The sequence below is a fragment of the Lissotriton helveticus genome, chromosome 7 (assembly GCF_964261635.1).
Source record: "Lissotriton helveticus chromosome 7, aLisHel1.1, whole genome shotgun sequence".
NCBI classification, from domain to species: domain Eukaryota; kingdom Metazoa; phylum Chordata; class Amphibia; order Caudata; family Salamandridae; genus Lissotriton; species Lissotriton helveticus.
Window position 1 is genome coordinate 1695145962 of NC_136068.1, and position 27546 is coordinate 1695173507.

The 27546-nt window shown below is 43.3% G+C and overlaps 1 protein-coding gene across 1 annotated transcript in view; it reads right to left on the bottom strand.

Moving 5' to 3' along the window:
* The window catches only part of LOC144769642 (uncharacterized), a 1000462-nt gene that overhangs the window by 626022 nt on the left and 346894 nt on the right, over positions 1 to 27546 (bottom strand). Inside the window, exon 28 of the mRNA XM_078653818.1 lies at positions 6484 to 8977. Within this exon, the coding sequence (XP_078509944.1) occupies positions 6484 to 8977 (2494 nt within the window). The remainder of the gene's footprint in view (positions 1 to 6483; positions 8978 to 27546) is intronic.

The window sequence follows — 27546 nt, forward strand, 5'->3', positions numbered from 1 at the left end:
CCATCCCTGATTGGACGCCTTACCCTCATGTCTGAGAGGTGCGCGCCACCTTCCTGTTCGAGCATCTGACTTTAACTGTTTTATAATTTGTAACCATCGGTAGTCGTATGTGCATTAAATATGTACCTGCATTGAACAGTATCCCAGATTATACTGCCATAACGCACACGCTCACTCGGTTGCTCCAGCATAGTCTTTCCACCATGGGCATACCCACGCATCCGGCGGTAGTAATACATGCACGCGGGCGAAGGGCGTCTCTATTTAATAACATCCCCGCCCCACTGCGCTTGTTGCTGATTCACGCGGCACGAAAATGCTGTGTGCAACTACTTTGCCGCGCACTGCATTTTCGTGGAAACACGCCAGACCGCGGGAGATTCATCTCCAAATTGAAATATTCTAGAAATTTGTTTTGTCGCATATTCATATTGATGTATACCAGAGAATCTAGCAGAATGCAAAAACGAAATTGTAATTAGCCTTGAGAAAGCCCTGGCGCAAATCGCCACAGGAGGCGAAACACGTGTCGGCTGTCAATGTTCGAATCTGCACCAATAAAATTCTATCTTTCTCTAAATTTGGAGCGACTTTATCATTTGAGTGACAATATGAACCAATGATAACAGGATTCAACCTTAAAATAAAACGCATACAAAACGAGAATACATACTCTCTTTCCCCTAAATACTGTCCAATTGTAAAACTCTAAAAGGTCCAGAGTTTTGAGTATGTTTCCTCCGTCCTCATAAAAACTTCTGTGAAAACAGATATAGTCCTGGAATCCTTGGACCTCCTTTTCCTATATATTATGAACAGTGTGATTAAATAACAGTGTGTTCATATTTCGTTATATGTATTCTTATTCTTTAATTTATTGTGTCCTATATTCTTATATAAATTGTTACTGGAACCCCCCTTTCCTGTACCTTGGTATTGGTGCGCCTACACTTTAGAGAGAAAGAGTAGAGATTCCTTTATCCTACTTGTCAGATCTGGGGGTCTCTAGTTGGCACTGTCCAAATAGGGACCCTTGCTTCTAGTCAGGGCAAGGAGATAGCCCTCTGGGATAACCCCTGCTCACCCTCTAGGTAGCTTGGCCTGAGCAGTCTAGGCTAACCAGAGGCAATGCGTAAAGTATTTGTACCAACACTCACAGTAACACAGTGAAAACACCACAAACTGACTCCACAACAGTTTAGAAAAATAAAGGTATTTAATCTAAAACTACACAAGACCAAAACGACAAAAATCCAACATACACAGTTCAAGAATATGGTTTCAAAAAGAGTTCTTAAGGTTGCGTTAGAATTCTCTACGTTGCGATAGAATTCTCTACTGATGCGTGAAAAGTTCACAGTTGCGTCACGTTTACTCACAGTACCTTTTAGTTGCAACAAAGTTCCAAAAGCAGAAGCTGGTGCGGTGGAAAACAAGCGATGCGTTGCTCCTGAGACCCTGGGGAGGCGATGCGACAGCCCCGCTGCAGCAGCGGGCGTGTTGCGACGAATCCGGTCTGTATGGGGAGGAAGGCCACTTGTATGGATTCCGGTGCGTAGGTTCCGTAGGAAGTCTGTTCTCGCAAAGGCACGATGCGACGATCTCGTAGGGGCTGCGACGATCTCCGGGGCGACGATGCGCGGTCCAGCGGGGATCCTCTCTCTCGCAGCTCCTCGATGCGTTGATTCTGCGACGACACTCGCAGCGACGTGATGCGACCCGCAAGCAAGCGGTGCGGCAATCTCACCCAGCGACGACAGGCTCTGCGACGATACTCGCAGCGATGTTCAATTCTCCCGCACCGGTCTGGTGCGTCCCGCAAACGAAGGATGCGACGTCTCTGGCAGCGGCGTCAGGCGCTGCGACGATCTCGACCTCCGTAGCGGCGGGAAACTTCTCGCACTGTCGGGGATGCGCTCCGCAAACGAGCGATGCGACACTTTTCAGATTCAAAAAGTCTCTCAAGCTTAGTTTCAAGCTTCCCAGCTCAGGTCCAACCTCCAGAGGCCCCACAACTGGATCAAGCACTCTAGGAGGGACAGAACTCTCTCAGCAGAGTTCAGGGAAGCTGGGGGTGAAGTCCTTTTGTTCCTGGGACTTCAAAACAGGGAGCCAGCTCTTCTCAGGCCCTTGGAGATTCCTTCAAGACAGGGGACACAGCTCAGCAGCAAAGTCCTTCCCCCTCTCCTTGGCAGCAAAGCAACAGGTCAGTCCAGCAGGACAATCTTCCTTCTTCAGTTTCAGCTTTCTCCTTGGCAGAGGTTCCTTCTTGATTTCCAGGATGATCTAATTTTCTGTTGTCAGGGGTCCTGTACTTATACCCCTAAAGTCTTTGTTCTCTTGGTGCATGTGGGCCCTGAGCCCGGTCTGAACCAGTTCTGGGTGGATCCTGAGCACTTTGTTTTGCTGGCTGCATCTTTCCTTTCAGAGTGAGGGGCAGGGTCCTCAGCCGCCCAGCAGGGGGGTGGAGCCAGCATTGTGGAAGGCAGGCACAGCCCTATTCAGCCCAGGTGCTAACTCCTCCCACCACTCTAGTTGCAAATGCAGTCATTCAGCCTAGTGCTGACTCATCCAGCCTGCTGGGGAATTCCCCAGCCCCTGTCACTCACAAACCAGACAGTCAATACACAAACAGGCCCAGGCACACAGAGGGGTCAGACAAGAGAACAGCAGCTTTCTAAAAGTGCTGTTCTCAAACACAGGATTTAAAAACAACCTTTCCTAAAAGATGTGTTATTAAATTCTGAGTTCAGGGATACTAGATACTTATGTCCTATCTTGTTCCTATGGGAAGAAATGCTGTTAACCACTGTAGCCAGCATCCCCCATGTTAACCTATGGAGCAAGATAGCCTTACAGTAGTGAAAAACGCAAATGGCTGCCATTCACTACCAGAGCATGTCACCTGCACTAGTACATGCGCTACCTTTTACATACACTGCACCCTGCCCAGGGGGGTACCTTGGGCCTTCCATAGGGGTGACTGATGTGCACAAAAAGGGAAGGGTTAGGCCTGGTCAGTGGGGACACTGACCAGGAAGACATGGCAGTTCTAAACTGCACACAGGCACTGCAGTGTCAGGCCTGAGACATCATTTTAGGGCTACTCCTGTGGGTGGCACAATCAGTGCTGCAGGCCCACTAGTAGCATTTGTCACCACCAGCCCTGGCACACCCAGTGCACTTTACTAGGGACTTCATGGTGATACAAATATGCCAAACATGTATATTCAATCAGAATAACAATTTACACAGAGAGCATATGCACTTTAGCACTGATCAGCAGTGGTAAAGTGCGCAGAGTCCTATTCCCAACAGCCACGGGTCAGGAAAAATAAGGGAGGAAGAAGCAAAAGGTTTGAGGATGACCCTGCAAGAAGGGCCAGTTCCAACACTACTGGAACAGGATCTGCCAGGGCCGGCGCTAGGCATGGGCAGTGTGGGCAGCTGCCCAGGGCCTCGCGCTCAGCACAATAACAGGGGGCCCCGCTTTCACACTCTCACAGGCAGCTCACCTACTCCCCGAGGCCCCCCTCCCCAACCCGATCACATTGCTAAAATATTTGTGAGCACAGCGAGGTGTCTTGACCTCGCTGTTCAGGGCGGAATTCCTGGGTGTGAAAGGAGGGGGGAGGGTAAACAAGGGGTACAGGATGTGAGAGCAACAAAACCAATAATTACGGCAGCTCTCCAGAACAAGGACGGGGCAGCACCTCTGTTAACATCCTGTGGTGAAGAACTTGTCGGCCTTTGTCTATTTCCTCTCCAGGCGATAGATGGCCCTTTTGTTTCCACGATTAACCAGACATCAGAAGATAAGGAGAGGTTGATGAGGGGAGGGGGGGAGCATCTAGCTCAGACTGCCACAGTAGGGCAGTGTTTATTTATTTTATGCGTTTTTATATAGCGCTGACTTTACCCAAAGGTGTCAGAGCGCTTCACAATAGGAACTGTACTGATACACGAGGAGAAAATTCCAAGCGAACAAATTACAAAAGCAAACGTTAAGTTACGTGAGGCAAAAGTGACAATTGTGAGCAAACAAAATACAAGAGGTAGCAAACGGTACATTACAGGAGAAAAAAGTGACATGGGTGCAGGTTACAAAAGCGTACAGAGTACAAGAAGAGGTATAGTACTGCAATAAATGGCAGACACTCAAACACAAGAACAAACGTTACATAGGCAATGGTGGAACTTGTGCTCAGCAAAGTGTCTCACTACTGCTTTGAGGCACAGGAGAGGTGGTCCTTATCCCCTGGGCCTCAAAGCACTAAATCATGCTGCAAGGTTAGGCGTAGGGCCCCTTTCACTGGGACGTGGCCATTATCTAGTGCTTCGAAGTCCAGGGCAGGGGCCCTCACAGCTCTCGACCAGGCTGCAAGGTGCAGATGTGGGGCCCCCTTTGCAGGGCTTTGTAGCCATTATATTATATTGTGCTGGGAGGCCCAGGACAGAGGGCCCTGTCCTTGGCCTCACGGTGCTACTGTTAGATCATTAATTTCTATTTTCCAGAGAGACTAGCATGTTTGCTTCCCAGTCTAGGCCACCAGTGATAAACTTAGAGGGTTGTCTAGTAAATACAGCTAAGTGCGTACAAATGGATTACCACCCAATTTCCCGAGCAGGAAGCTCCGTGGCCCCTCTTATCGCGAATTAAGCAGATTGACTGCTTTGTGACACACTTTGAGCCCCTCACTTATGTCGGAGGGGCTGTGAATTTCTTGTCCTTTTAATTACTTGTAGGGGATTTCATAGATACTGTTTTGACAGCCCATGTTTGTTCTGCACCTGTGTCTTGTTTAACAGGGCAGGGAAGGTGGGGTGTGGTGGAAGGCAGAAGGGAAGTACTCAGGGACATTTTAAGGATTTTGGGGGCCCTGGGCCAAACATATTTTGGGGGCCCCTGTTTGCAATACCTTTGAATTCACTGTCCATTATACGTTCATTCACACCCTTGTTATGTCACGCAATATTTAAGGACACATTAAAAATGTATGAAACAGTAAAAAAAAGAAGAAAAATGAGCTGTAATTACTTACATTTTATAGTGATTATGTTATTTGAATCCACTCCTGAAGACAAATGAAGATCTGTGGGGTCCTCTGGTTGTGCTAAGCCACTCTCTCAGTCACTCTAAGTATCACATATAACATTATTGAAGTAGGCCAGAGTGATGTTGTCCCATTTTCTAGCAAGATTCTGTATCCACCTGTCTAGATTTCAATCAATGTCTTGTTCCATGATATTAGTTTTCATTCATTTCAGCCTGAGGTATAGGACTTTCTATGCATTTACTATTTTCAGTGCTGTTCTTCTTACCTTCTTTCTATTGTTAACATTGGTTCTTTCTTTCCTCAGACATACTCAGAACATCACCTTTAACATTTTACTGGTGAATTTCAAATTGTTTAAGGCCTTAAACATGTTGATTCTGGGACGAACTTTATTGCATGGGCTGACAGAAAACAGTAATAAATACAGAAAAGCATTGGTGCTCAACATTCTTCAAAGTGTTCTGTGCAATAGGTAGTTGTTTGGGTGATATCATATACATCAGGGTGCATAGGTTAAACAGGACATGATTGAGAAATTATCCTTGTTGACCTCATCTTGTTTTTCTGCAAATCTTGTTATCTACACCTGACCTGTGCAGTAATTGTATTAAGGAGTTCTATTTTAATTTTGAGGAATTGAACAATAAATGCTGCTGGGTTTCGAAGTTTTGTTAAAGGCAATGTTTGCTGCCTGTATCAAAGGCTTGAATTAAGTTTCAATGATAAGTAGAAAGTTATAGACCATAGAAAGTTATAGGCTTTTGTGAACTGCTGACAATAATTTTAAGATGCTCAGATGGACCCTATTTATGATTTACCATTTTTCAGGACTATTCAGTCTTAGAGATGCCTGCAAGGCATCCATGCTGTTTTCATGAATGGTCAGGCCCTCTTTAGTTGTTTTATAGTTGGAGAAGGATGAAATAGGCAAGATTGAGTACAAGAACTCTATGCTGTTGGCTTGAATTTTGACGATGCTGTTTGTCACATAAAATAAGTTTTTGGTATTTTCTTGCGAACAATATTCAAAGTGATTTTGTTCTTGGGTCTTCTTCCCATTTGTCAGTTTTTCTTGTCATATAAGGTCAAATGCTATAAGTGCACAATGTGCTGTGATTCAAGAGCATCTTGGGGTATTTTAAGTGCAGGTTAGGTTGTAGAAGTTGAACATCTTAATGCAGATTTTTAGAAAATGGAAAGTAAATGTGTTTCTATGAATATTTACTTATATTCAATAAATACCAAAAATGTCACAATGTGTTTCTGCAAAATAAAGCTTCTAAGTAGAACCTTGGAGCATCTCTGTACAATATTAGGCACCTGTAAGACACTACTTAAAGTATGCATCTCTTTCTGGATTTGCTAGCAGCAAACTCATTAACCAGATCAGCAAATTCTACTTCTTGGAGCATTTCTGACTCAATACTCAGCAGAGCCAGAGAATTGAGTCTGGCTTGTAGCATTCGATTACGTAGCTCATTTTTTATGAGCTTCAATTTTGAAAAGGACCTTTCACCACTACAGTTTGTGACCATCATCGACAAGAATATCCGCAGTGCAATTTCAATGTTAGGGAAAGTGTTCTCTAGTTTATCAGTTTTTATTTTCCTGTAAAGACCAGACATTGAAATTGTTTCATTTTTGTGTACAGGATAATGTTTGAACTGCTGGCATTCCTTGATGAGATCAGATTTGTTCAGGTCTTTATAGTACAAAGAGGCAAGGTTTTCACACCACCCTTCGATTTCTTTGGTGTTCATGTTTTTAAATTCTATAAAGAAGCCAAACCGATTATTTAGGTCTCTATATGCTTCACTTCGCCGCGTTAAACCATCAATCAAAGCATCCATGATCGGTAAGTATGCTTCTACCTTAAATTTGTTCCGCCCTTCAAGTACGGTGTCACTAGAGGGCCCTTCAAACCGAGTTTGTCTAATGCTTCGTTGTTTTGTACGCTTTCCAAAATCTCTGTAATGAGTATCAGGAGCTTTTGCCTTTGCCTTGCATTCATAGTCATCAAATTGGTCTCTCAACTCTTGGACATAAGACTTCAAAGATTGGATAATGTTGACTGCAACAGATAGATTAACATCTTCTTTTTGTACAATCTTGCTTGTTTCGTTGAAACGCATCAGTATGTCATTCCAGAGAATGGTCATAAAAATGGTTTCCAGCTTGTCCATTTTTCTAAGGAGACTAAGTGCATCATGCATTGTATCTTTTGACTGAATGCGATCATTTGCCAGTGAATCAAGAGCAGCTTTAATTCTATCATAGCCACCACACAATGCATTGAGGGCATCTGCAGGAGCTGACCATCGAGTATCAGACAAGCGTTTTACAACCTTGTGATCTGGGCCTAAAGAATGAAGTAGCACATCCCAACGATGAGTAGAAGCAGCAAAAAAAGTGTACAAATTTTGAACAAAGTCAAAAAAAGAAACAACCTGCATGCTGCACTCAGCAGCTTTTATACCCACCAGGTTCAAGGAATGGCCAGCACATGGCACATAAACAGCAAATGTGTTGATCTCTTTCAGTCTTGCCTGTAAGCCAGAATACTGACCAGACATATTGGATGCATTATCATATGACTGACCCCGGCAATCTGATAATGGAATACCGGCCCGCTCTAGGAATTTCACTACAACATCGGCAAGATACTCTGCCCCATGACCATGAATGGAGATAAATTCCAAAAAACGCTCCTTTGGTACGTGACCCTTTACATACCTCACTGTGAATGTCAACTGATCGATGTGACACACATCTGGAGTGGAGTCTACACTGAGAGAATAATATTTTGCTTCCTTTATTTCTGATATTATTGCAGAGAAAACTTTCTTACTCATTAATGTGATAAATTCTTCACAAATTGTTGCTGATAGGTATGAGGGATTGCCCTTTCCAGCATTTCCATATTTCCTGATGTGCTCTTCAAGAAACGGGTCAAATTGGCTTAGAAGTTCTAAAATTCCCAAATAATTTCCATTGTGCAGTGATCCTATCATCTGGTTTTCTCCTCTGAATGCCATACCTCTTGCTGCTAAAAATTTAACAACTGCTACAATTCTTTTCAGCACACCCTGCCAGTATATTTGTTCATGTTTTATCTGTTCCTCTAATTCAGAATCAATTTTACCAGTTTCTTTTTGACGGGTGGTGTATACTAACATACATTTTTGATGCTCAGGGCAAGCTTCATGCTGAGAAATACGACGGGCGGCATGCTTCCAGTCATTAAAACCAGATCTACTGAAGGCAGAATCTGTGTTAGAAAACAAACGACAAGCAAAACAGTACACTGATCCTTGTGAAGGAGAATATAATAGCCATGTACGGCTTACAAATTCCCCATTTTGCATTTGCTGCTTGAAAGCAGCATCGGATAAACTCCGCTTGTGTTTCTTTTCTCCAATTTGATAAACACGAGCAGAACTGGAAAAATCACTATTTCGATTTTGACAAGTTGAAGGCCCTCTTTGAACCCAATACGATCGTGTTTCGTTTGTGATAGGACTCCATAAGGCGGGATCTGTTGCGTAGCTCACTGCTGTTAGTTGTGGAATTTTTGAACATTGGCTGTCATCTGTTATCATACTCTGAGAAGCATTTCCGGCAATAGTCTGTAAATCTATAATGTTAGAGGAAGTGGAAGCAGATACATCCTCAGTATATTCTCTTACTGGCTCGTTAGCAACAAGATCATCTCGTTCATACTGTGACTGTGCCGCATTATCAGTACAGCATTTCGATTGTACCGGAAAAAAAGAAGTTACTTTTTGAAGCTTTGCAAGCTTCTGTTTTACTTCAGATTTTTGTTTCCTTTTCGTAGCTCCACTCACATATGAACGCCTCATTTTGTGCAGTGAGCAACTTATCAGATTATATAAAGATTCAATAACATATGTGCTCACGAGCTGAGGAAGTAAGAAAACAGTACATTGTTGTTTGTTATTTATATTGGTAACCATTTGTTCAACACACTATTGCAGACTATAATGTGGGGCATACAAATATGTTCAGGAAATCCTGAAGCATGATCAAACATTCTGGACCTACTATGCCAAGGTATAATATATGTACATTTCAAATTTACCATCCCTATCAGCAAGGTGGTGGGAGGTTGGGGCACAAAGTAATTAGCATTCAGTTACAAATGTAACTGCATGAACATTACTCACATTTATTTTACTTAGGGAGCAATTGAAAGGTATCACTTTCCTTTGTGGGACTTAATTTGTTTTTGGGCAATTTTAATTTTTCACATGAAGACAGGGCAGGTTTATGATTCATTTAAAATTATATTTGCATACATATTAGTATGGATACATTTATTTTGGACACATCATCAAAATATTCACAGTGAGTCAATTTCTTACAGGAGTTGGATTTCCAAATTAGCTATGTATTGAAACATAACACAAAAGAAAAGTTAAATACAGGCAACTCAGCTAGCTAATAAATTAAGCAAAGCATGTCCTTTGGATTTCTAATGTACTTGGTAAATACAGTGTCTATCAATATTTCAATTATGTGCTTAAGAGGAATAAATTAGTACATTATTTGGGATCAATAATATATGATCTGTACACCAGGGGCATCATTTAGGAGTCACCGGAATGGCAGCTCTGGCCCCTGGCTTGCCTTTTGTTATCCCTGGTACTGGCTTTGTGATCCCTGGCCTCAGAGGTGGCTAAATCAGTGCCAGGAACACAGTGGCAGCTCGATCTTATGGACCTCAGTTAGGGCTCTACTCTTTATTTACTGTCAAAGTTGAATTACAGTAATAATAAATAATCTTACATTATTCATTCTTTGTGTAATAAAACATGGAGCACTGTTAGCTGAAAGATGACAATATACTGGCATCTGAGATATGTAAAGAAAAATGCTTTTAAATGCACTTTATGCTGTGCATTGTATGTCATGCATACCATAACTGGCCGACTTGAGATGTTTCACATGTTTGCATTAGCTGAACCACAACAGCAGTGTAATTATGTTTTACTCTCTCTCTCTCGACACACACACACACCTACACATCAAACATATCTAACTTTCTGCTGCTTCTTTTCCATGGATTAACTTAATAGAAAAGCCAAGGAGGGGGCATCTTTTGTCCCAGTGACATAAATGTGGTATCTCTGTACAGATTTAGATTACAGTTCCACTTCTGAGTATGTCACTGTTTCGGGCCTCATAATGAGTGCAGATACTGTCAGGTACTGAGTCCCTGCACTTCTTTAATACAAAATGGAAGAGTTCCTATGCTCCTAAGCAGACTGCCAATACTCCTAATGGGAGAGCACATTTACATCTCAGGAGCAAACAGATACTCCAGGATAATGAGTACCCACACGTTCATATTTTCATTTGATGCACTGAAGTGGTTTCAAAATTCCAAATGGTGCTGGTAACTGTTACTGACCACATCTGGAATTCTCATTAGGTGTTACATAGTCTGTGGAAACTCTGTCATGTTTCCCCTGAAGATTTTGGCTGCATGAAGCAGCCAAAATAGCTGGGGCTATGGGGGTGGCTGCTGGTGACATTTGAAAGTGGTGAGGTGTAAAATTATTGGCCTACTGCACTGTGGCGAACTAGCAAAGTGAACGAGCCTGAACAACCTACGAGGGCTCGGGGTGGTTCTCCCCCCAGATAATTTAAAAAAAGAGTGGACAAATGGGGCATTTTCAAGCAAATTTGAGAAAGCAAGAAGGTTAATAAAGCAATTGTGAAAGTGCAATTATCACATTAATAAAGAGATGGCATATACTAACATAGGTAGCTATATAAAACTGCAAAAAAAGGGCCCTACTGTCTCATTCAAAGTACAATAGTGCTGGAGTGCCATGCTGCCTCATTCAAAGCACAGTGACGCTTGAGTGTGATACTGTCCCATTCAACACACAGTAGCACTGGAATGACCTAGAGTCCCAATGAAAGTCCACTAGCACCAGAGCTCTCAACGGTCCCATTCAGAGCACATTAGCCATGGAGAGCCCTACGGTCCCACTGAAAGTACAGGTGCACTAATGAGAAGCGCCTTACTTTCCTATTCAAATTATAGTAGAGCTGGAAAACTAAACCGTTCTACTCAAATCATTATAACCCTGGAGTGCCCTTCCACCATATTTGTAGCACAGTTGCACTGGAGTCCTCTACTGTTCACTTTAAATATAGCAACCCTGGAGTGTCCTACTATCTCCTTCAAAACGCAGTAGCTCTGGGGTGCCCTGCTGTCCCTCCGAAAGTACAACTGCACTGGTGAGAATTTCCCTACTGTTACATTTAAAGCAAAGTTGCACTGGAGTGCCTAACTGCCCCACTGAAAGTACAAAAGCACTAATTAGAAATGCCCTTCTGTCGCATTCAAAGCTCTGTAGCGCTTGGAAGCCCTTCAGTTCTTTTCAAAGCACAGGAACGCAGGTGTGCACTAATTTGACATTCAAAGCCCACTCCCCTGATAAAGGAGCCCAAACCCCTACAGTGTGGCACTAGACCTCTACAGATAGCTGCATTTTTCTTTTAATTTGAATGCCATTACTATAGCAGTGCTACCGATGCCTGTTTTCATTATGAGAGGGCCTTCTGTCATTCCATATTTAACAAACATGTGGACCACAATTTCAAGGTAGGTGCCTAGCAGCACTCGGTTGCAATGAGATGGCAGCTTTATTGAAAGGAAGAGTTTTTCATATAGCATTGCTGAAAATGTTGTATATCACGGTTCATCAGGTTTAACACGTGCTGCTATTAATAGGCCTTCATGTGACTTTCACTTTTGAGATAAGTACGGGTGGGAAGCTTCCGGAAGTATTGTTTTGTATAGTTTACCCATAGTAAGTAAAATAATTGCACATGACCAACATTATGTGATTACTTTTAGGAGATATTTAAAAGAAGAAATAGTAAATAAAAATAATTTGTCCTCAGGTCACACACACACAACATTCTAATTTGTTAAAAGTACATTTGTCATCCAGGAGGTTGCACCAACTACACGTGGATCTGGAACTGAGCCGGCCGCTATCCAGTCTAAACTCTATAGCAGGTTGCCTCACTGAGAAATACACAAGCTGAAATTACACATGACCTCTATGCCCATACCGAACACAACCCTGCCTTGCCCTGCTTTCACTGCTACAGTGATAACAACTCCGACACATGGGGTACATTCCCCTACACTGGGCCTTCTAGGGTATCATATATTCTCATATACCTAATGAAACCATTAATCCCAACATTTCCAGTAGCACGTCAGACTGGTGTCTGCTAGTTTACTTGTTAGATAAACCAACCCCTAAACCTCTTAGAACTTGTATGTATATTATAACGTACTGGGCAGCGCAACTTCAGAACCAGAGGGTTAAGCCTGCATACTTTGGTCCAAAGACATAAGTAATAAAAATACTGACAAATAATGATCCGTTTGCTGTGTGCATGCTAAATGCAGCATATTGGCAGGGTCTAAATGCTGTGGGTGTGCTGCCCCTGGGTCAGAGAGATTTTGAGCACTTGGTGTGCTCCAGCCCTGCCCAGCAGCTGCAACATCTCCGTCCCAGGTAATTCACACGCTAGAGCTAACAATTCCTATGTCTCCCATGATGGCACTGCTGGGTGTAGCCTTGATTCCCCTAAACAATGCAAGAAACTGTTGGCAATGACGACCCTGTTAGGTCGGAAGCGGGTGGCCTTGAGAGAGCAACAATGTACAGCGTGACAGCTAGCCTGTTAGGATACTGGGGCACTCTACAACGCCCAGACTGCGGGGTGATGGGGATGCTTATTCTACATAACGTGTAATTGTGTACACAACAAACTGAAATTCCAGTGTGCTGACACGTGCGGTTATGTAGTTGAACAACTGTATGTTACGGTTGTAAAAGTAAAAATTCAATATAAAAAATGTAGCATCAATGTAGCATCAATCAGAGTACCGAGGACTAACATTAGACAACTGGGCATGATAAGACTTTAGAACAAATGACACCGAGTCATCTGGGATTTAATTGCATATGAATGGAGGCCAGGGCTACGAATGAATTGCACAATAACAGTTCTGGCTCTCTCCCATCCCTTAGCTCTCCCCAGGTCCCACCTCGCACCCTACAATTCTGCAGGCCTCTCACAAGACTACGACAGTTTGTTCAGCAATTATTACGAGTAATCTTATCCATGTGCTCTACTTTCTAGTTGAGTTTATTAAAAATGATAAGCATTTAATTGGGGAAGCAATCCACCTCAAAAACATAAAATTAAGAGGGAACTGAATAAACATATTGTATTTTAAAAATGGAAAAATGTTTTGTCCTATGGCAAACCGCATGTAAATTAACAAATCGTGTTCACTGCCCCCAATGGCGCTCAATGCACAACGCACTTTTGCACATACCCCACTGCATTTTAAACAGCGTATTTTCCTTAGGCCGTATCCTAATTTGTACTAATGGAAGTAAACAGACATAGCAAACATAGATCAGGGATTCTGAAGAGCTCAAGGCACTGTAAGCCTCAAGTAGTAAAAGGTTAAATGCATAGCCCGCACTAAAGCTCAGCAAACAGATATAGTAATAATCAGAGGCTAACGACGCCAATAAATGTAAGGACCTAAGCACTTTAGCACTGATTGAGCAGTTAGTGGCCTATGCATGCAGCACTTTATCTGCGCACAAGTTGCACTTACATAAAGCACACATTCAAAATGGCTTCAAAGCATTGAAAACCGAGATCCGTGACTTTTTAAGGTTCAAGACAACAAACCTCACTAGCACTCAAGTTGTATGAAGATCAGATGAATGTAAAAATTACTTTGGTATCAGTCAAGGCACTGTGAAATCTTTGAATTTTTTCATTTTGTTGTGTCTCTCTACAAAAAGCTCCAGCTGGTATTTTTTGCATACCTAAGGCCAGTCTTTCACTGGAGCTACCGCTAGCGCCGGGTCGCCTCTTCTGAGGCAGCTGTGCGCTCTACAAGTGTCTTGCATTGTATTGTATTATATCTATTGCTTCCAGTAGTGTAATAATATACTAAGAGTATGGTTTGAGTCACGCCCTTGCTTGGGTGATTGGATAGCTTGTTTTAGAATAGAGGCCATCTGAGCCAGTTTGGCCCTGATACTGTTGGAAAAGATTACAGTTCTAAGAAATGATTCTTCGTTGTTTGTTTTATTGGCCATACTTGCCCTTGCAAGTCTGAAACATTCATTAACTGAAAGCAAGATAGAAAATAAACTGAAAACCTCATACCTCCAGGAAGTAATATCCTTAATATGTAATAACCAGAGCAAATACAAATTCAGTTATTCTTTCTTTACATGTAGAACATTTTACAAATACTGTTTGAAGCAAGCACAAATCTAATTGTACTTATTTATATGCAGAATGTCTTACACACATCCACACTACACATTACCACTGAGTGAGCTAAAATACAAACTGCACAGTTCAATGTAACACAGAAAATGGAAGTGAAAGGAAGGTGAGACATCATTCATTTTTCCGTGACCTAATATATTTCACTACATTATCAACTACATTACTACATAACTACATTATCAAAGTGCTACAGTAGATCATGCACATTAGTTATCCTATACTAATCCATGGATTCTGATAGATCCCCATTGCAATCCCTCCTATACTTTCTTCAAACAAAATCTCAAATTGCTATTGCTGAACAAATACTACATGAGCCCAGCACACCAACATGAGCATGGAAAAGGCCCCTTGACGCAGCGTCTAATCATTCATTAATTCCACAGAGGGATAATGTTGTAATTTTTATACCTTTTAATATACATATAATAATGTTGCATTGTTTTTTATCCCCTTGAATCCCTGCATTAATGTTATGATCCTGGCCTGTTCCACAGTACTGTAAACCTTGGGTCGAGCAAATGTTATTTAAAACTGTCAATAAAGAAAGAAAGAAATATTTACCTCTGAAGTCTCTAAGTCGACATCTCTCTGATTCTTTCTCCTGGATTCTGCCTCCCACTAACTGCGCGCCAGGCAGTCTGAAAAAGCGGAAGCTGTCATGATGAGTCATAGCTTTTGCTCATCTTGGCCTGGCAAGCGAGTTACAACTGCCTGCCATATCAGATGCTAGGATAGAGTTGGAGGCGAGCACGCCTCCTCTATCCTGCTATCTGATAGGATATCGGGATGAAGAGAGTGACAGGCATGCCCCACCGAAGCCTCATTAGCAGAAATGCAGCTGCACTGTCCGAGGCAAGAAGTGCTTCATGTCTGCTTTGTACAGTACTTTAAATGTGCCGCCCGTGTGAGGTGGGGCCTGGGACTTTTGGACTTTGCAAGGGGGCCCCTCATGAGGTGGGGGCCCTGGGCCAAAGCCCACTTTGCCCCCGCCTTAAAACGTCTCTGCCTCTTGCTAATGACAGACCCTAATATACTGTTAAGCTTGCTATGGAAGCACTGGGGCCGCAGTGTTCTCCGACGATTGATAGAAAGAGTCCGCTGCTAGACTCTGTATTTAAAAAGCCTGTCTGGTTTAACAAGTCATTGTGTAGTGTCATCAAGGCCTGATATACGTTCTGTAACGTTACGCGAAATACAGCCCCATCACTGTTTGGGACGCTCCCAGTTTCGATGCCTTTGTTTCTCTCCTGCATACATAGGCCCTGGTGTAAATTCCCTCATGCGCAGCATAGTGCCATTTCGCTCCAGCATCCTCTCTGTGCCAGGACATCACCACCAGGAATTTAAAGAGAGGACTATAGACTTGTGTGGGGTTAAAGTTGTTTTGGTGATGGACTTTTACTGTATTCATTGTAAGGGCAACTCATTTTTATTCTGACACTTATTCTTAGGGTGAAGACCTTTAGGTCCGTAGAACCATGATGTGAAAGATTTAGTTGAGGCTGATATTTTAGGTCCTGCTTAAACGTCTGGACCATGTCTTCTGAATATCAAACAATACAGTAACCAATCCTTTTTAGGTTTCAGCTACACAGCGCATGCTGCTTGGCCAGGTCGCGCATGCGCTGTCTCGAAAATACATGCTGTGTTCTTTCTGTGGGCTTACAGGCCGCCCATCTCCTACCATTGGTAAACTTCAGCATCTCTCTCATTTTCTTTAATGCCAATCGTCATGGCGTGCAGGCGTCATGCGCTCTTCTTGTGTTTAACCCTCCCATGGTGCATGAACCAAGTATATGTCTCCTTACACTGCTCCCAGGTTGCAGGCAATTTTTTTCTTTTCTTTTTTTCTTGAACTCCAAAGGAGTACTTGTGTTTTTGGAACGTCTCTCTTGTACATGCACACACCTACCCCTGAAATGCATGTACATAAACAAAGGCATTTCTTTAAAAGTTGTTAAAGAACAGCACTTGTTTTTTTGTGTGCACAATCTGATGGTATTGGAGCGCTCACTCCGTCCTCCATCTTGCCATAGCGTGAACACGAGCCAATGGTTTTGGATCACTTTAAGTGCTCACCAGTTCCATTCCACGATGACGCATTCTCTTTTGTTGCTGAGCCTACTTCGAAAAAGGAACTTTTCCCCCCTTCATTGTTGCTTGTTCCCACCCTTTCCTGTCAATGCTTGCCCATCTCCCCATCCCTCCTCCTTTCCTGCTTGACTCGCACCCCACAACCACCCTCAACCCTTATGCTTTTATTATTTATTTTTGGACAATCTGATAGTATTGGAGCACGTGTCCACCTCAATCTTGCCATACTGCTAACACCAGCCAGGTATAAGCGTAAGTGATTTGCCCAGAATCCCAAACTGTTCAGCCGCCCCCGGGATTCAAACCTTCTTTCCCAGTTCCCTTGTCGGCTGCTCTGGCTGTAACACATCCTTGCTTCACTTCAAACTCCTTAACTGTTTCTCACTATCCCTTCCATATTTGTTTGGCAATACCTTGTCAACACCGAACAAGCATTGGGAAAGCCAATAGATTTTGGCAATGCCCTATCTATCGGTCTTTTCAATATTTATGTCTTCTAGCCATGTTGTCTAGCAGCACATCTGCTCTTCAGCATGACTGAAAGTCACTAAAAAGCACTATCATGCAGCCAGCACAGGCCAAGTTGTATCGCTTTTTTGTGTTAGGAAGGGCAGGACAATAAGCTCAACATGGGGGTGAAGAGACTCACATCGGCTCAACATTCTGTGATCCTGAGCTTTCAGTGACTTTTAGCCAGGCTGAACAACAGATGTGCTGCTTGACAACACGGCTAAAAGACATTCACATTGACAAGGCCAATAGCTCAGGCATTGTCGAGACCTATTGGCTTTGCCAATGCTTGATTTATCTGTTTTCAAAACCAACACATAAATAAAAATGTTGTCATTTACAATGCCAATAGCTCTAACTTTTGCAAAGGCGAAACCGTTGCATTGTAAATGCTTGTTTAATATGTAATTGTATTTTTTTCAATTTTGTTTAAAAAAAATTTTTAAATTGAAAATTGTTTTTAATTTTTTTATTTTATTTTCCCCATTTTCCTTAAATCCATCAACCCCATGCTTGCCATAGACGCACAGCAGATTATTCTGTTGTCACCTGCACATCCCTGAGTGCCATATCCCAACTTGATGCACATAAAGCAAACAGTTAAAGCTGTATGTTGTTGCTCTTTCTTATCCTTCCTGAGTGTACATTAAAGTTTATGTTGGTGTGGTTTTCTGAATTGATACACTGTGTTGTTGTTAATTATTTGTATCTTAAGTAACCACACTAAATGATATTGTTTGTACTACTTATTTAACTGCAACAATGCCATGTTTCACTTCTCGCTTGTTTGCTTTTAGGTGCACAAGAGAAGAGACATCATATGCAGTGCTGCAGACAAAAGACTTGAGCATGACGTGAGGCATGACCACACAACATGGACATCTCGTCAGCTTGTAAGGCTAAGTGCCACTGCCAACTGTCAGCTTCAAGATGTCCCAAAGAAAGGTGCTACCAAGAAAGTAGCTAGTGATAAGGAGGAGCTTACCACCTCTGGTATATCACCCCAGAACGTTTTCAGGCAAAAACGTGTTCCTGTCGCACCGGCCTCTGGGTAACAAGCTAAGAACAGCACTCACGCATCAGTGGACCCACCCCAACATAGGTCCAAGCCCAAGTCTGGCACAGAGGCAGCCACTCTAATCATGGCAACGTCACAAGCAGTGACGTTGAATTGGAGTTATCTCTTTTGCAAAGTAGTTCCCAATCGTTGCTAGAAACTCAGCTAAGTGGACACAACAGCCGCAGCAGCAATTAGGTTAATCCCTAACAGTGCCGGTTGGTAACATTTGAAAGTGGTGAGGCGTAAAGGTTGTGGGCAGTGCACCGTGGCGATCGAGCGTAGGTAGCAAGCCCAAACGTATTAAGGTGGTTTGGGGGGTTCTCCCCCCAAGAAAAATCTGAAAAAAGAGCGGCGAAATGGTGCTATTTCAAGGACATTTCAGAAAGCAAGAATGTTATTAAAGCACTTGGGAATGTGTACCAATTACATCCATAAAGCAATTGGCAGTGCAGTCTTGCTGTTGAGGTTTGAGAAGGACTTATTTAAGTCTGTATTGTGACGGAGCGGAGCACACCATAGCCAAGTTCTAATCTGCAATTAACTGATTCCCATACAGCTCGGACTGCCTGTGCACTCTTCTGCCGAAGTCAAGACTGTTATTTCATGCTGTAACACCTGCTGATTTTGTGATTGAAACTAATTTTGGTTTTGCTCTTGTGCAGTGCTCTGACACACACTATATAATAGCTGATAGATTAATAAATAAAGTAAGGGATTCTTGGAAAATATGGCATTTCCAAGTCTAATAGATTTCTGGTACAAAACTAAAACCACTTTCCTGTCTGTGCTCAGTATTTTTGCAGTGGGCCATAACCACATGCGTATTTTCGCTGCAAAGATGGCATGGCCCAAATATTAATGACCTGTATTCTTAAAGTGGAAGCACCCAGTCACCAAATTAAGAAATTGAATCCGTGCCAGTGCGGAAGTGAGCAATCATTTTACTTTGCTACAGACAACCTCAGCCTATATCACTTTTTGAAAAATGTTGCATTTTGGTGCAAGTTTCCGCAATATTTCTATGACAAGTGGACAAAAAATGGAATTCTGATACTGATTTGATTTGATTAAAAATTTATAATGCGCAAAACAATAACCCGCAGGTATCAAGGCGCCTAACAAACAGATCAAAATTGAAATATACATCCTTACACATAGGCTTGCAGGAAGAGGCAGGTTTTTAAAGCCCTTCGAAATTTCTGAAGGGAAGGTAAGGATCTAAGATCCAACGGAAGATCATTCCACCATTTGGGGGCCAGGGTGGAGAAGGCCCTGCCACCCCACTTGGATCTTCGAATCCGGGGGACTGTGAGGAGCAATTTCCCGGAGGAACGCAAGTTCCTTCCAGGGATATAGTGGGAGATGATGGACCCAACTCCCGTATCAGTTCCCTTTGCGATGGCTCTATAGGTCATGCATAAGACCTTAAACCGAACTCGATGTTCCACCGGTAACCAATGCAACGCTTTCCTGGCCAATGTGGCCGAAGAGCGTCTAGGAGCATCCAGAGCAAATCTGGCTGTGGCATTCTGAACTACCTGCAAGCGCTGCAGGAGGCTCCTATTAAGCCCCGCATACAGCGCATTGCAGTAGTCCAGGCGTGAGCCAATGAGTGCGACCGCTATTTGCTTTCTGGACTGCAAGGAGAGGTATTTCCTAATCCTTCGTAGGGTGTGAATTAGACCCCAACAGGTAGAGATGGTTCTACTCACCTGGTTGCCCATATCTAGGCCCGGGTCTATCATCACCCCTAGATTCTTAGCCGATGTTGTGGGAGAAGGACACACTCCTAACGAGTCAGGCCACCAGCTGGCAGACCAGATGTTCTCTTTCCCTCCAAACACCATCACCTCAGTCTTCTCCCCATTCAGCTTAAGTGAATTCATAATCATCCACTGAGAGCTGCGTCCCTCACCCCCACTTCCCTCAGCCGAGATGTAAGTACTGAGGGAGAGAGGGTATCAAAGGCCGCAGTTAAGTCCAGCAGGACCAGGAGGGTGGTCTGGCCCACATCCACTGTCGTGCGGATCTTATCAAGCACGGTGGTGAGGGCCGACTCGGTGCTATGTTCCCTCCTGAATCCATGCTGGGAGAAATCCAGACAGCCCGACCCTTCGACAAAGGCAGCAAGATGCTTGTTAAGATGTATCTCAAGCATCTTCGCAGGGGCTGGAAGCAGCGAGATTGGACGGAGGTTTTTTAGGACCTCCGGGTCAAGGGATGCCTTCTTTAACAGAGGTTTGACAACTGCGCTCTTCCACTCCAGGGGGAAGTTACCGTCTCTCATAACTAGGTACTGCCATCAGCCTGCCTTCCTCCCTTTAGTCAGGATGTGGTGTTGCGGCCAGAGCTGGAGACTTAGGAACTGGGGAACCAGGCTTAATACTCAGTGTGAATATCCTGCGATTCTGGGCAAATCACTTAATCTCACATCTAGCCCATAACAAATGAATGATACTTGTTGTGAAGTAATTGGTGCCCATGAAAGATCTAAACCATTTCGAGTCAACTTCGCACCACATAAAAACTGTACAAAGAGGTTAAATACACAGCCTTAACATAATGAAAGGCACATAGATGACCCATTTAGTGGCTGATTTGTACAAAGTTGAGCCAGAAAATATTGCTAAATTACAGCTATCCCACTTACATTTTGTGATCTTATGCAAATATTTTATTTTACCAAAACTCAATTTTCTTCATTTTGACAAATGAAAGCACTTTTAAACAACAGAGTTCAGAATATCAGTTGTACAAAAGGTGTGGCTAAAAAAAACAAAATATTCTGTAAGTTTCACCAGCAGGTAGCTACCTATAAAATAACATGGGACTGAAGTGAAAAATTAATTTTAAAAGTTAGTAGTGCTTCCTGCAATCTCTGCACTCTCTACACCCTGCTCTTTCTGCGCACACACTGCCCCTGTGCTCCCTGCCCCCATGCTTACTGCAGACTCTGCACACTCACTGCACTCTCTACACCCTGCTCTTTCTGCACACACACAGCCGCTGTGCTCCCTGCGCCCGTGCTTCCTGCAATCTCTGCACACTCACTGCACTCTCCACACCCTGCACTTTCTGCTCACACACTGTCTCTGTGCTCCCTGCCCCGTGCTTCCTGCAGTCTCTGCACACTCACTGCACTCTCTACACCCTGCTCTTCCTGTGCACACACTGTACCTGTGGTCCCTGCAATCTCTGCCCGCTCACTGTACTCTCTACACTCTGCTATTTCTGCTCACACACTGCCGCTGTGCTCCCTACCCTTGTGCTTCCTGCAGTCTCTGCACACTCACTGCACTCTCTACACGCTGCTATTTCTGCTCATACATTGCCGCTGTGCTCCCTACACTTGTGCTTCCTGAAGTCTCTGCACACTCACTGCACTCTCTACACCCTGCTCTTTCTGTGCACACACTGAACATGTGGTCCCTGCAATCTCTGCACACTCACTGCACTCTCTACACCCTGCTCTTTCTGCTCACACACAGCCCCTGTGGTCTCTGCAATCTCTACACCCTGCTCTTTCTGCTCACACACTGCTGCTGTACTCATTGCCCGTGCTTCCTGTAATCTCTGCACACTCACTGCACTCTCAACACCCTGCTCTTTCTGCTCTCACACTGTCTCTGTGCCTCTTGCCTCTTGCCCCGTGCTTCCTGCAATCTCTGCACACTCACTGCACTCTCTACACCCTGTAATTTCTGCTCTCACACTGTCTCTGTGCTCCCTGCCCCCGTGCTTCCAGCAGACTGCACACTCACTGCACTCTCTACACCCTGCTCTTTCTGCACACACACTGCCCCTGTGCTCCCTACCCCCGTGCTACCTGCAGTCTCTGCACACTCACTACACTCTCTATACCCTGCTCTGCACACACACTGCTGCTGTACTCATTGCCCCGTGCTTCCCATAATCTCTGCACACTCACTGCACTCACTACACCCTGCTCTTTCTGCTCTCACACTGTCTCTGTGCTCCTTGCCCCGTGCTTCCTGCAATCTCTGCACACTCACTGCACTCTCTACACCCTGTAATTTCTGCTCTCACACTGTCTCTGTGCTCCCTGCCCCCGTGCTTCCAGCAGACTCTGCACACTCACTGCACTCTCTACACCCTGCTCTTTCTGCACACACACTGCCCCTGTGCTCCCTACCCGGTGCTACCTGCAGTCTCTGCACACTCACTACACTCTCTATACCCTGCTCTGCACACACACTGCTGCTGTACTCATTGCCCCATGCTTCCCGTAATCTCTGCACACTCACTGCACTCACTACACCCTGCTCTTTCTGCTCTCACACTGTCTCTGTGCTCCTTGCCCCGTGCTTCCTGTAATCTCTGCACACTCTCTGCACTCTCTACACCCTGCTCTTTCTGCTCTCACACTGTCTCTGTGCACCTTGCCCCGTGCTTCCTGCAATCTCTGCACACTCACTGCACTCTCTACACCCTGCTCTTTCTGCTCTCACACTGTCTCTGTGCTCCTTGCCCCGTGCTTCCTGTAATCTCTGCACACTCTCTGCACTCTCTACACCCTGCTCTTTCTGCTCTCACACTGTCTCTGTGCTCCTTGCCCCGTGCTTCCTGCAATCTCTGCACACTCTCTACACCCTGCTCTTTCTGCTCTCACATTGTCTCTGTGCTCCTCGCCCCGTGCTTCCTGCAGTCTCTGCACACTCACTGCAATCTCTACACCCTGCTCTTTCCGCACACACTGCTGCTGTACTCATCGCCCCATGCTTCCTGCAATCTCTGCACACTCACTGCACTCTCTACACCCTGCTCTTTCTGCTCTCACACTGTCTCTGTGCTCCTTGCCCCGTGCTTCCTGCAATCTTAGTACTCCGTGGCAAACACACTACAGTACAGAATGAAAGTCTGTTAAAACACTGCAGAGGTATGTGTATAACCAGAGAGCCACAGAATTAAATTTTGTTTGGTACAATGCAGAATAGTAACTTCTGTATTTTTGATGGTATGAAGTCAGCCTGTGACAGAAAGCATAGTGAATATGCAAGTCATTACTTTAAACTTACATTACACACAGTAAGATAGATTACTACAAAATGCGCAAAATGTCGTACGATGAAATGGTACTTTCAAAATATAGATTTGAGTGATGCAGAGACTGTACTTATGCATTTTTTTTATGTTTGAAAGCTTTATTGAAATAAGAATTAGCAATACAATAAGGTGACAAAAGCAGAATAAAATGAGAAAGGGCAATCATCGGAAAATAAAATTAAGTCAGCTGATGGCACAATGAAGAAACAAAGCATTTTAAAATTTTTAAGGGAGGGGAAGGAGGGGAGGGGAGGGGAAGGGAAAATTAGAACCATGTAAAATACAGTTAAGACTACAATATAAAATCAGCAAATTAAGTGATGGCAAATAGAACAGTAAATGCACGAGTAACTAATAAATGCATGAATTAGAAACATTATTAAAATATGAGTAAACAAAAAAAAAGAAAAACTTTCAATAGTGAAATCTGAAGCATGAACTTACAAGCAGAAGTACAAACGCTCAAGGGGGGTTTAAAATTGTCAGAGGTCAGTGAAGTGTATTTCTTTTTGGTGACTTGATCTAAATATAAGGTGAGAGGTAACCTGAAAAGTTCAACAATTCGAGGGGGTTTGCAGGAGGATGCAAAGGCAACATCCAATCTATGAGAATGACATAGTAAATTCCACCAGGAAGATATGGAGAGTTTGTTCAGTTGGAGGCGATATGCTGGAGTGCAAGGGCTAAAAAAAGGTCAAAAAGACCACATGAATGTGGGGGGAGGTCCAAAGACTCCGAAAGGCTACCCAAAAAAAACCAAAGAGGTAGAAAAAGAAATAGAAAAATGAAAAATATTGGAGATGCGGGACCACACTTGTACCCAAAAACGACGGACAGAAGGACAGAGAAAGAAAAGATGATAAAGATCAGCATTGGGGGCAGCACAGGTCCAGCAGTTGGCTGTAGAAGAAGAGAGAAAACGAGAGAGAGAAAGAGGAGAGAGATAGAGTCTGTGATAGAAGAAGAATAAGGATTGAGTGAGAGATGCAGTGCGAGAGGTCTTCAAGGATTTAGCCCAAAGTTTGTCCCAAAGAGAGGTCGGCCATGAGCAATTTAAGTCTTTTTCCCAAGAAAGTTCCAATTTTGATTTGGGACGATCAGGGTCAAGAGCTGAGAAGTATCGATAAATAAGAGAAGCCTTAGGAATAGTAGAGAGAATGGTGAGTAAAGAGGGAGGTGAGGTGGATAGTTCATTCGAGGGTAAAGAGTAGTATCGATCAAGAACGGTGTCCATGAGAATGTAGTATTTCTTTGCAAACGACGGAGGACAATGAAACTGGGCCTGAAATTGGGGGAAGGAACGAGGAAATGAACCGTCAAAAAGATGATGAACCCATATAATACCTTTTGATCTCCACGAAGCCCAGGCAATAGGTCTATTCCGTATTAGAATAGATGAATTATACCAAATGGGTGACAATAAAAAGGATTCACGAGAGGCAGAGGTCTTGGAAACCAAGGGTCGCAAAAGAGAGGAGGTATGTTTGAATAATGGAGGGTTAAGACAAGGAGCCTTGGCAGTAAAGCATATCACGTCTTGAAAGGAATAGGGAAGCAATAACTCCCGTTCAACCGATAACCATAGAGGGGCAAAAGGGGCCACATCTTGCGATAACCAACGGGAGTCCTGGCGAAGAGAGAAGGACTTGTGATAAAGACGGAAGTTTGGGAAGTTAACTCCACCATTTGACTTAGACTTACGAAGGGCTGAAAGTGATATACGGGCTTTCTTCTGCCTCCAAAGGAATTTGGACAAAATAGAGTCAATGCGACGGAAGTAGAAAGCTGGAATATGTACAGGTAGCATGGAGAGTAAGTAGATCAAAATCGGAGCAATCATCATTTTAATCGAATCAAGACGACCCCACCAGGAAAGGTATAGGGGATTCCATGAAGAGAGGAGAGAGTCAATTCTAGAAATGACTGCATTCATGTTAAGTCGGATAGAAGAGGAGATAGAATTGGAGAAGAGGACGCCAAGATATTTTATTTTCGTACTGTTCCAAGCAAAGCCGGTGGAAGCAAAGAAATGTGGAAGGCAGAGTTTAGTTATAGGAAGGATCTCCGTCTTATCTGAGTTTATTTTATACCCTGATGCTTGGGGAAACTTCTCAAATTCATTCAATAAGGCAGGGATAGAGGTATTTGGATCGGAAATGAATAAAAGTATGTAATCCGCATATGCCGATAATTTAAGTTGATGCTCACCGTATGGGAAACCAGAAATGGATGAGTTGTTACGAATAGAAGAGAGGAAGGGTTCAAGTGCTAAAATGAAAAGAAGAGGGGAAAGAGGACAGCCCTGACGTACACCTCGTTTAAGGGTAAAGGGGGAGGTAAGTTGACCATTAACAAGGACCGATGCTTTGGGCATAGAATATATCAGAGAAACGTAGGATATAAATTTCGGACCAAAGCCATGCCATTTCAGTGAAGACATCAGAAAGGACCAATCAACTCGATCGAAGGCTTTTTCGGCATCAACCGAGATAGCCGCAAGGGGGATAGAAAGAGAATAAGCCTTGTTGAGAACATTGAGGAGGAGTCTGGAATTGTCTGAGGTGAGGCGGCCCTTAACAACACCACATTGTTCCTTCCCAATAAGGTGAGGCATGAATAGATCAAGACGAAGGGCTAATAGTTTTGCAAAGATTTTATAGTCCACATTGACTAGGGATATTGGTCGATAGTTCTTACAGAATTTTGGGTCCCGCCCTTCCTTAGGTATGAGGCATATGGTAGCATCCTGAAATGAGCCTTGAGCCAAACCGGTGGAACAAAAAGATTGAAAAAGAAAAAGAAGTTTGGGTAAGAGAAGATCGGAAAAGTGTAAGTAAAATTCAACTGGAAAGCCATCAGGCCCCGGGGTCTTGCCCTTGGTTAAAGAAGACAGTGCTGTGGATAATTCAGAGAGGGTAAAATCCGTATCAATGTCTGAGAAATTAAGTTTAGAGGTGTCTGGTTTAGGCAAGCCCTCAAAATATGATTGTAAGAGATCTGGGGTAGGGGGATTCTCAGGAGAATATAAAGACTCATAGAAGGACTGAAACTGCTGTAGAATGTCTTTATCTGTATGCAAGAGGACATTAGAAGGGTAATAGATAGAGTCTATAAGAGTTCTTTCTTTACGTGATTTTAGGTAATTAGCAAGCAATTTGCCCGATTTGTTGCATCCTCCGTAATACCGTGCACTACCACGAAGGAGAAAGGAGGAGGCCGAATCTGTAGTAAGTTTGTTAAATGCAATTTTAGCTTGAAGAAGTTCAGAAGGTATATGAGTTGGAGAGGAGGTATAAAATTGGTGTTCTAGTGATTTAATATGAGCAAGAGCAACCTTACGCTTTTGGAGAAACTTTTTCTTTCTTTTGGATACAAAATCAATAATAAATCCACGGGCTGTGGCTTTGAAGGAGTCCCAAATAATATGGGGAGAGATATCAGGGTCAGAGTTAAGCTGGAAGTATTCAGACGTGAAAGAGCGAAAAGAGGAAGAAAAAAGAGGGTCTGTAAGTAGAGAAGAATTAAAACGCTAACGAGAAGATTTAGGAGTTAAAGGAGAAAGATCAAAATCAGTAACAATAGGAGAATGGTCAGAAATGACAATAGGTTCAATAGACGAGGATATAAGATTTTGAGATAAAGAAGAAGAAAGAAAAATATAATCTAAACGAGAAAAAGAGGCATGTGGTGGGGAGAAAAAAGAAAAATCTATAGTGTCTGGGTGTGTGAGCCTCCATGAGTCTACAAGGTGAACCTGAGTGATAGTATCGAGAAATTGTTTATGGGGTTTATGGGGGTGAAGCGTACAGAGGACTTGCGATCTAAAAAGGGGTCAATGATCTGATTACAATCCCCGCCCAAAAGGAAGGAATCATCTTTATGTTGGATACATTTTGCAGTAATTATGGGCCAAAAAGAGGAATCAAAGCCTGTAGGACCATAAACATTGAATAAAGTAAGTGGGACATTATTAATAAGCAACTTGACTAGAATCCAGCGACCCTCATCATCTTTGTCTTCAAGAATTACTTTACATTTGTGACGTTTGTGGATTAAAATAGCAACACCATTCTTTTTATGTGAGGCCGGAGAAAACAAAACATTGCCGACCCACAATCTTTTTAGTTTCAAGGATTCAACGTCTGAAAGATGGGTTTCTTGAATGAGAACAATATCAGGATTATAAGAGGAGAGGTGGGAGAGTACTTTCTGCCGTTTAATAGGATGATTAAATCCTTTCACATTCCATGAAATAACTTTGAAAATCACAACATATTAAACTGTACAAAATTGAAAGGTGCAAGAACATACTGTACAAGTAATAAGTCAATCAGTAGCATAGCAAAAAATAAGATAACCAGAAGAGTAGTAGAAGAG